This window comes from Echinops telfairi, unplaced genomic scaffold (genome assembly GCF_000313985.2).
Source record: "Echinops telfairi isolate 266 unplaced genomic scaffold, ASM31398v2 ScPeMD7_7;HRSCAF=31, whole genome shotgun sequence".
Taxonomy (NCBI): Eukaryota; Metazoa; Chordata; class Mammalia; order Afrosoricida; family Tenrecidae; genus Echinops; species Echinops telfairi.
Window position 1 is genome coordinate 4,557,756 of NW_022103904.1, and position 11,239 is coordinate 4,568,994.

Sequence of the window (11,239 nt, forward strand, 5' to 3'; positions counted from 1 at the left end):
CTGAGGGATCATCTGTTCTGTGCGTCCTTCCAGCTCTAAGGGGTTGCCTGTATTACGCTGCAGAGTAACTCCAATCTCTGCTTCTTTGGTTACAATGACTTCTCCTCGACTTTGTGGTAGCATCTACCTGGGCCTCTTCATATGTTTGTGATTGTATTCGGATGCAAAATCCATAAGAATCTACCCAATCAAGATCCCAAACTTAATAAAACCTTTTGCTAGATGAGGGAAACCCCACCTAGATACCTTTTGGGTGGCAGTGGTGGGGGTGTGGGGTGGGGGGTGGAGGGGAGTCATTGTTCAGCCTATTACAGAAAGTATTTCTGGTAGCAATCAGAAAACTTGCTATGTGCTCCTAAAGGCTAATTTTCCTTGTAATTTACCAAAAGAAAGGAAAACAATATATAAAAATGTACGTTTATTGGATGAATAACCACAGACTTGGGGTAGGGAGGCTAGAGAATCAATTTTGCTATTTTAGAGGATTGAGTACAATTTTCTTCCCTTGATTTAAAAGCTGTGCTCACTTAACATGAGAATCCCCTAGTCAACTAAGAAAGGAAGCCGAGAACCTAGGCCACATCAAAGAATAGGCCAGGAGGATCTAATCTCACATGGAAGTAAGAATGCTGGTTTTGGCCATAAGAGTCATTGGACTAAGACTTTTCATAGACAAGAGGGAAATTCTGTATAGTCATATCGTTTGTGTTTGGGGGAGGGGTGGGGGAACAAGCGTTTGACTTCACTAGACCCTGATGGAATATTAAGACAGCTAATATTGAGTACTTACAAATGCCAAGTTTCACACTAAATTCTTTACTTAATTTAATGTACATCACTTAATTTAATCCTCTGGAAACATAAGAAATGAGAATGATCAGTGCCCACTGTGCAGACCAGGATGCTAAGGCTTAGGGAGGACTCTAAAGCCTGGCTTTATCTATCAGGGGGCGTCATTTCACCTACCGTTGTACCTCAGCTAATTTTTCACTTGGTTCTGTTCAGGTTGAGCTATACGTTTTTGAAAGACAGAGACAAATTTTTGCTCTCAAGTGATCAAGCACCAGACAAGCACGAAATATGTGTAAACGAGCCTCGGATTACGTTTGCTGAATAGTGAAATTTCATTTATCCAAGCACATATGGGCCAGATAATTGTAATTCACAAAATAGTCCCACATCTTGTTGTAGATCTTAAGTCTGGGACTTCTCCATCAAACAATTACTCAGCAAGAGGATGAGGTCATTGTAACCTTCTTGTCATCATCAGTAACTTTAAAGAAGAAGGAAAGAGAAATGGAATAAACAATAAAAGAATGGAATACTTGAAGAACCAATGAAACTAACTAACCACCCACATTCCATGAACAGCTATGGCAACTGGATCCTGAGAAAATAAAAGGAGACTTAAAAATAAAAAAAAGCTAGCACCATCCAAGCATGGTGAACCTCACCACTTGTCTTGTGTGGCATGAAGAAAAAAATTATCTTAAAATATATGCATTGACTGGTTGTCACAATAGGATGATAGAGTGGGTGAAAATACTGTGGTTCCTAAAAGCTGCTCAAGAATTCGCATCCCTTTGGATCATCCTCAGTAGATCCAAAATAACGAGATTTATTACACAGACAAGCACACCTACCTTTATAGAAGTCCCCCAACCAATAATGAGTGTCACATTGTCCTTCCAGCAGAGGCTACAGGGATACATATCTGGGCGAAGACTTATATCATCTCGGGGCACATTGGTGATTCTTTGCTTTGAAGTGATGTCAAAAATCTTCACACCCTGTTGGAAAAAATGTAGCATTAAATATCCTCTACTTGGGACAAGTGAAAGAAAAGAAAATTTATGAACAGCTACTGCCGCCCACCACCGATAACTAGCACTGAGGCTTATTGACTGTTTACGGATAATGGCCGATAGGTGTGCAGAAGAGTATTCCTCTGCTCCACACAAACCCTTGTGCGCACCCAACCAAAAGACAAGCTGTCCCTCTCTCCAGGCAAAGGAGGTTTTCTGAGCGACGACTTGGGTGCCTCAAACCCAACACAAACCTGAAATGTGCGGGGATCAAGGGCATGTGCACAATGATAGGCAACTAACAGTTCTAATTGAATTGTTCTACCCCCAAATAATAGGGTGTACTTCTTAAAGAAAATCTCTGAACCTGAAAAATCACTCTATAAAGGAAACTATACTTGGCATTTTAAAGTTCTCAAAGGGAAACATCTAGGAAGCAGCTAGCTTAAAAATTACCCAAGAGGCCACCGGTTTTGCTTAATCCAGAGAGGTTAAACAAACAAACAAACAAACAAACCCAGACTAGAAAGGCAGGTTCTAGGAGATCTCTATCATCTTACACGGTCTAAAAGGGGCTTATTAAATTATACCTTGATATTCTAAAGGCCCATCAGGTGGCAAAAGCACATTTAAAAAGGAATTCTACAAGTCCCAGCTCATGTGAAGTAAACAAGTGCAGGACCCAGAATTATGATCCATTCTTTTTCCAAAGCCACGCCTTAACATTTGCCTGTGATTACACTGAGAATGAAAGAGAAATCAGTGATAGTCTGCATTTAAAACCACACCCCCAATAAAGTAGCCCTTCAATTATTAAGATGCCTTGGGTATCTTACTCCAGCGTATGCTGGGAATTACTGTATTGCAGAAGCCGCAGGGAATCCCACTTCTTTAACAGTCCAGTTACGGTAGCAACTGCCACTTGTATCTTTGAGCAAAGGCCACCTCAGTGTCAGTGGCACATTCTCCCTTGGTCCCATCCTTATCAGTTGGATCACGCTCCCGGTCCTGCACAAGCATCAGTGACACAAAGATGCCCTGTTACCATGTTGTTGGCCCAAGCGATCAGGTGGTCTCGCCACTTCACACTTCTTATGTTCCCTTCTCCTTCGTGGAGAACAGAAGACTTCCACCTGCTCATCCAAGACCGTTCAAACAGCAGCAACTAGCGGGGGGGGGGGCAGGAGGGGGGCGGAAAACAGACACTTAGAAACTGAGAGTCATCTTCATACCTTCACTACTATTTTGGCCTGTCCAATGCCCAAGTATCACATAACCTGAGCTCAAGACTTTTATATACATTGACAGTAGCATATGATTTGCAATTTAGAATGGATTACCAGTCCATTTTATCTAACACCACACCAAACTCTCCGCCTTCAAGTCAGTGCAGACTCAGCAGCCCTCCAGGGCCACGTAGAGCTGCTCTTCTGGGGCTTTAACTCCTTACAGGAGTAGAAAGCTCTGTCTCTCTTCCAGGGAGTGGCCATTGGTTTCAAATTGCTGATCTTGCGGTTGGCAGCCCAACGCATAACCGCTATGGAATGAGGGCTCCTTATCCAGCACAGGACATGGTTGAAAAATGTATTTGCGTTTTGAAGTGAATACAGTAGCACACCACAAGATGGCACCATCACACCAAAGTTATGGGAACAACAATGCACATTAGGGAATCAAAAAGTTGTGTGCCTTGGAAAGTTCCTCAAATCATTGGTTTCGCGTCCATTCATTCTGTACCTTGGGAAATAAAAACCTAGGACTTTTTTCATTGAAAACACAATACATATTGGTCACAGATTAAACTGCAATAGTTAGAACCAGGTTATGCTTTTCATTAAAAAAGATAAATAATTTAATAATAGTTGTTGAGACAATTCACATCTCAAAGTAAATTTCTTTTAACATTAAATTTCTTTTTAAACTTCATAATAAATATTCTTTGTTATAATAGGAAAAGGTTATAATAAAATTGTCTACTGGATAACGCAATACCATATATAACTGGCCCAACGTTCTAAGCTTAATGTAGGCCTAGTAATTCATGAATTATTAAGGATGTAATTTTTTCCCTAGACATGACCAATTTAAATCCTTTAAGGAAAGGCATTTATACAATATATAGCTTAAGGCAGGCAATCCTGAAATACATGTTTACCTTTTAAAAGTGAGTGCTAATAGATGATTCCATAACAGAATGTTTAAAATTCCTGTCATTATAGGTAATGTCAGCATATTTTGAGTGTGCCCTAACCACTTCCCTCCCCCCCAAAATAAGTAATAAATATGGAAAAAAGAATTCACTCCTATTTATATCTCATATGCTTAAAAAAAATGTTAGGGTCCTCAAGTTTGGTGGAACAGAACAAAAGAAAAACACAATCAAAGAATAACACCACAACGAACTGCCCATGTGTACACGGAAGCTGAGGATAAGCCACTGAAATTGCGGTCCCATTCGAAGATCTCTATTTCCCATGCAAAGGCAGGGTGGCATCTGAGCCTCCACAGTACAAACCGGAGACAGAGACTTTGCTGATCACGCTCAGCTCTTTCTTCCCATCAGATACATTCATTACACTCGCAAAGACTTTTTATCCGACCTTCGCCTCTCCATCCCAGTTCCAAAATAAGACATGACCACCACCAGGCCTTCTTGCCTCCCAATTAAAGACCTTTAGGTCTGTCTTCTGTGAATCAAGCTGTCCCTCTACCATGCAGGCGGAGAACAGAGGGCGAAGGGACCGATAAAGAGGAGGGCACTGCATGAGGCCAAATGCAGAGGGAGGATGAACGTCTGTCTTTGGTGACAGGGCAAGTTGGAAACTCGGGGCTGGGGGAGAGAGCCTGAGAATACAGTTCTGCCATCTGTAAGATCGCACTCCATGGAAGGCAGGTAGTTAGTAAACACTATATAAACATGAGGAATCTGGAAGGTTAAAATGTCCACCTTCCACCTGTGGCCAGCGTTCAATGGAGCCAGAAGTGGGCACAGGGAGCACTCCAAACCATCTGCTGGATGGAAGGAATGGATGGGGGGTGGAGGATGGCACCGGATCCCTTTCCCTCTCCAGTGCCCACCTAGACAGGGACAACACCCACAGTATTAAGAGAGGAAACACCCTGTGCTTCTTCTGGATAATGACATGTCCCAAGTTCTAAAAATGGATATTCTGTAAAATATCTATAGGGCAGGGTAGGGTGGGGAATCAAGAGAAGGAAATAGTTCGAAGGCCTGGGGTTAATCAACAGATTGGCAGTGTGCACATGAAGCGTCCACGGGACCAGGTATCGGGCATCAAAAACCCAGAACAAGAAATCATGTCAACATGAATGGGGCGGAGAGGGTGGAGTAGAAACCCAAAACCAATCTGTAGGTAATTGGATATCCCCTTACAGAAGAGTCGCAGAAAGGAGATGAGCCAGTGTAGCACTGATGAAACATACAGCTTTCCTCTAGTTCTTTCATGCTTCCTCCCTACCACTATTATGATTAATTCTACCTTACAAATCCGGCTAGACCAGAGCATGTACACAGGTACAGAGAAGAGCTGGAAACACAGGGAATCCAGGATAGATAAACCCCTCAGGACCAATAATGAGAGTAGCCATACCAGGAAGGGAAGGGGAAGGTGCTACGAGCAAGGGGAAACCAGTCATAATGATCTACCTATAACCCCCTGCCAGGGGGATGGACAACAGAAAAGTGGGTAAAGGGAGACATTGGTCAGTGCAAGACATGAAAAAATAATAATCATTTATAAATTATCAAGGGTTCATGAGGGAGTGAGGGTGGGGGGTGGAGGGGGGAAAATGAGGAGCTGATACCAAGGGCTCAAGTAGAAAGAAAATGTTTTGAGAATGATGATGCAACAAATGTACAAATGCACTTGACGCATGGTTGGACGTATGGATTGTGATAAGAGTTGTATAAGCCCCCAATAAAATGATTTATTAAACAAACAAACAAAAAAGATTGGTGGTGCAAACCCACCAGTTGGTCTGTGGGAGAAAGGATCTAGCAATCTGCTGTCATAAAGATTAAACTCTAAGAAAATGGATGGGGTTTTACTCTGCCCTATAAGGGAGTCCTTATGGCATAGTGGTTACATGATGGCCTGCGATCTGTATGGTCATCAGTTCAAAACCACCAGCAGCTCCTTGGAAGAAAGACTGGGCTTCTACTCCCATAAACAGTTACAGTCTCCGAAACGCACAGGGGATTGCCGTGAGTTAACCCTGACTCAATGGCAGCTTGTGTTTGCTTATAAGGTCACTGTGTGTCAGAACTGATCAACAGCAGTGAGTTTGCTATAAGAGAAGCTATGTAAGTCCCTAAAGTCCTTCAAATACTTAGCCCTAAAGGTCCATCTGTAAACCTTGGTGGCTGTTGGGTAAATGTTAGACGACTAACTACGGTGGTGGCAGCTGCTCTGAGGGAGCAAGATAAAGATATCTGCTCCCTATATGGGGTCAGAATAGACTTGGAGGTTCTGAGTTTGGGGGATTATGCAGTTATTCCCATTCCCATCCGCTGAACCTCTCCAAATACGATAGTGCCATTCGACTGAACATGGAAGGAGAAGGGGCAAAGTCGTCTACTCTCCATCCATCTGTCCTCATCTTTGGGAATCTCAAGCAGAAACACATTTTCTGGCAAGAATACATAGGAAAGTGCTACTTTAGTAATTTAAGAAAAGCTGCTTTTCTTATAAGCATTCTACACGAATTTACCTACCACAAAACTATCTGCCTGTATTTCACCAACATTTAATAGAATCCATTTCTTTCTTATAGTCATAAAACTGCCTAGAGACCTACTGAGCATGAATGTTCTACAAAGCGTTTTAGGGGTGAGTCATTGAATGAACTACCCTTAAAAGCAGCTAGTTAATTTGTTTGGTTCATCTTCCACATCCTGTAATAGTGAACTGTCATTATCACAAGACCGAGAGCAATTTAAGCTCAATAGGAGCTAAGTACCCAGGAGAGAGAGAGGGAGAGAAGGGAAAACAACAACAACAAAAAAAACACTGTTTCCAAGAGGTCTATTTTTCGTTGAAGAAAGAACTTTAAGGCTTTATTTCCCATAAATCCACAGTCTGGCAGTCAGCACTCTCAGTACTTATATTTCAATGGGAGCCCTCACATCCTCAGCAATATTCTTTACTCACCTACGTTGTGTGCTGATAAATCTAACTGGTACTTTCCTACACGATACAAGGATGCACATCCAACACTGCTCCATGCGTGTAGCAAGATTCCTAAGGGGCTCAAACAAAGTCGCAGATTCTGGTGACTTAAATATTGTCATTACCGTGGCCCACTTTTCCCCGAAGAAAGAAAGGCAGTGTGATTGGCCCCCTTTTAATTACTTTATGATCTTTCAGGCATCTAAATCATTTGGCTCCTTGGGTTTCCTAAATATAGCATCACTTCTTCTTTGGCCCTGAAGGAGGCTGAGGGGTGGCATACATCAATGGGACCATCACAGGAAGGGCTGGGTGGCTTGAGAGAAACACAGAGCCCGCCCAAGATAAAACATCAGATCAAAGAAGATTCTGGGGCTCAAGATAATAAAATAAAAGCACGCAGATAAAATTAAGTAAATAAACATAAGGCCCAGAGGACGAGAATATACCCAAGCAAGACAGCCTCATTAAACACAAGCGAAGGGCACAATGAGGGGGGAGACAAATGGAAACGATCATGAATGGCATAAAGAAAGCTAAAAAAAAAAAAAAGCACCCAAGAAAAATATGAGAAAGCAGGAGATGGTAATCAAAAGGAAGTGAGCAAAAAGCACAGGAGGAGAGAGGCGATGCCCAGGGCTGGGGGTGCCGTTGAGCAATAGACAGGACTCTTTGAATCTTGCTGAGGCCACGAGGAACCCAGTGGAGCTTTGTCTTGCTTTCAGCTTTGGCTCAAAACTACTGCTTAAAATGTAAGGCGGTCTGAAACACCCCCAAGAGGGTCACTATCTGCATCCAAAAGGAATATAAGAGCATGCAGGAAGAAAGAAGGACGGTCCCAAATATATTACTGCTGTACGTTCAGTGGCTATTTAAAAAATAAAAAATATATTCAGTGGTTACTTTTGGGGCAAATGATAATCCTTCAACCTCCTTTCCCTAAAGGTAATTTAACATGTCTAAGAGAAGTTAAATATAGGGCAAATACTGCTACCACGCACAGTCTCTAAACACAGGACTCTTTCCAGAGCCTGCTTGATTCGAAACAGTATTTGAGCGAACACAACTCCAAGGCGCTGCAGCCTCTGGACAATCGCTCTGAGCTAACTACTGCTGCTCACACGATGCAGACAGGGCAATGCTGTGAAACTTAAACATAAGGCAACAGGCAACCCAATAACCAAAGGGATCCAAGTTACGGGCTCAAAGTGAATGGAAGAGGGTAAACACTAGAGGTACAGTTTGGAGCAGTTTCCTTTATATTAAAAACTTAGACGTGACAGCTCGATAGAGACCTGTGTATCTGCCTACTTGCCCACCTATATATGTTGAGCAATGACCCATAGCTGGTGTGCAAGGTTGGCTCCTATTTAATACTATTAGATTTTTGCACAAATTTAAACTGTAAATGTGATATCAGAATGAGTGGGGCATTACACACTTCTTAAATCCTTAACGGAAAAAAAAAATCTTCCAATATGACCCGCCCTAGACTTCACATAGCTAGTTGTGAACGTCCAATAGTGTACACTTGTTTTCTGCTCTACAGCAGGCAGAGAGCACATTTCCCTGGGCTGGGCTCAAGGGTAGCCCTCTTTGGCAGGAGGACAGAGAAAACAGGCATTCTCAAGGTTGGGAAGGTAGGGGTTTCAGTGAAGAGGGCGAAGCCCTTCAATAAGGTAGATGGACATAGTAGCTACAACAAGGGGTCCAAGCACTGAAGCAGTTGTGCAGAAGGTACAGGAACAGTGCGTCCTTCTGTTCACATGACAGTGCTATGAATTGGAACTGATTTAATGACACCTAACAACAACAATTAACTGGGTAATTAAACTTCATTTCATGTTCTTTGTGATGGAGAATCATTTTTCCGGTTGCCTTTAGGAGAAGTTGAGATTCTCTGGACCTACTGGCCAGTGACGGACAGTTTTCCTGGAAGAGGCAGGACAATGGTTTTAGAGAAGATGAACACCCATGTTGTGACATAGATTGGTTCTCCTCTTCCCCTTTCTTGTGCCTGCAAAGAAGTCTTATTGAGGTTCATACAGAATGCCGCCCAGGAAGCAAGAATAATTATTCCAGATTAGCCCACATTGGAGAAAAGGCTGTAGGCTATAGGGTATACAGCAATAATTTGCACTCAAACAGGCAATAAATATAAAATGGACAATCATCATAGTCCTGGATTCTTTGGTAATATTAAGAAATGCCCCGAGCAAAGAATATAATCAGAAAAATCACAAAGAAAGATGTGTGACTAATAAATAAAACGCTCACTAAAAATTCAAAAAAGTAACTAAATAGAACAATCTTCCTTTGTCTATCAATTTGGCGAAGAGGATGTGGTGAAACATACTCTCACTCGTGGCTAGTCTAAATTGGTATGTTTCCGGAACTTGACCCTACTTGGAAGAATGTGCAAAAGGTGTCAAAATTATCACAATTTTTATGACTACACAATTTCAGTCCTAAGGAGGCCTGCCATGTAAGTGCTGGACTACTGGCTGCAAGGTCAGCAGATCAAATCCACCAGCTACTCTTGGGGAGGAAGATGAGGCTACTTGTTCCTGTAACGATGTACACAGGCTCTCAGAAGCTGTGTAGAGTCTCCATGAGTGAGAAATGACTCCATGACAATGGAGTTTTAAAAATTTCAATGTAGAAATGAATCCTACAAAAAACATTCAGAAACAGAGACAAAAGAAAGTGCCAAAAGATATCAGCATGCTTTATGATAACCCAAAACTGGATACAAGTTAAAAGTTTTAAAACAGGAAAATGGCTAAATTGAGAAAGTTAAATAACTCCATAGGATGGAAAACTATATAACCATTAAACAACAGGAAAGCTAAGAGTTGTCTTAATATTGTAGATAAATTCTTAAGCTTTATAATGCTAAGGTAAAAGATCCAAAAGTAGTTGTGATTAGTTAATATGTTAATATGTTCTACTATTACTTTAAATTGCTATTATAAAGTAATGCATGTTTACTAGTAAGGGGATGGGAAGCAAAAAGCTTAAAAAAATAGCTAATTATTAAGGCCAGAAAAAAATGGGATATTCTTGCTTAAACATAAATACCAAAACCCTATCAATAACTTGGTGTATAGCGAAGGTTCATACATACATATTTGTATTTATTTTTTTAAAATGCAATCAAGCCACATAAACTTTTAAAAATATATAACGCAATCTACCAAATATTGGGGATTTAATTTTTCCCAAATGAGAATACAAAAAGCAGCCATGGCTTTCAGGAACTAGCCTGGAACTCACAGTGAAGCCTTGGAATTCTCCTGTTGAATATACACAATCTCACAGAACACCAAACGAAGACAGGGCTACTATACCAAGCAGGATCAGGGAAACAAACAAATAAACAAACAAACACAACCACTCCATAAGCATGTCTGAATACAGACAAAACAGGAAAACGTTCCAAAGCACCTACTGACAGGTATCTTTCCATACTGACTACTATTGAGAGACTGCTGTTGCTTTACCAATGCTAACACTATCCTTTGGTTTAGTCTTCCCACCCAGAAGCTTTCTTCAGCTATCCAAATCACAGGAATCGTTTCTTCTTCCTGGCAGTAACCGATCCAAAGCAAAGAACTGCTTCTTTTAATATTCCCCAGAATCAAGTCACACAATCTCAAATCTTGTAGTATGCTCTTTCTAGCACCTTTTGATCAATGCCTCCTGGGGTGTATTCTCTCTCTGAACAAGGAGCAATAAACCCATCTTATTCAACCACTGCACTGTCTCTGACTCATGGTGGGCTAAGTACACCAGAATGACTCACCTACACCATCTCTATGATCATGGCTCTGCCTGAACTCATTTTTGAGGCTACCGAGTCCATCTCTTCGAAGACTGTTCTCAGTTTTGCTCACCTGCCACTTTACCAAGAACGGTGTCTTCTTTTGGCAACTGATCCTTCCTGGGAGCATATCAAAGTACAGGACCAAATCTCACCATCCTCACTTCTAACTTACATGTCTACTATATGCCTGGTTACACATACTCTTTGGTATGCCTGCTACATATATACAGAATGTCTGTATGTATATAAATACCATATATATTGGTTATACATCTACTAGTGGTGATTTGTTCATTCTTCTGGCAGCCCATGTATAGTCAAGATTATTTGCCAATACCATCATCGGAGACATCAATTCCAATGAGGACTGCAAAAACTATCCCATGGCAATGCAGACAGAGACACACGCAAACATAGTT

At 41.5% G+C, this 11,239-nt stretch overlaps 1 protein-coding gene across 2 annotated transcripts in view; it reads right to left on the minus strand.

The window, feature by feature from the left end:
* Positions 1 to 11,239, minus strand: part of VPS41 (VPS41 subunit of HOPS complex) — a 221,919-nt gene that overhangs the window by 89,699 nt on the left and 120,981 nt on the right. For both annotated transcript variants that reach the window (XM_045286362.1, XM_004708026.2), the window contains 2 exons: positions 2,851 to 2,970; positions 1,644 to 1,790 (listed from right to left, as the gene is read on the minus strand). In XM_045286362.1, the coding sequence (XP_045142297.1) occupies positions 1,644 to 1,790; positions 2,851 to 2,970 (267 nt within the window). The remainder of the gene's footprint in view (positions 1 to 1,643; positions 1,791 to 2,850; positions 2,971 to 11,239) is intronic.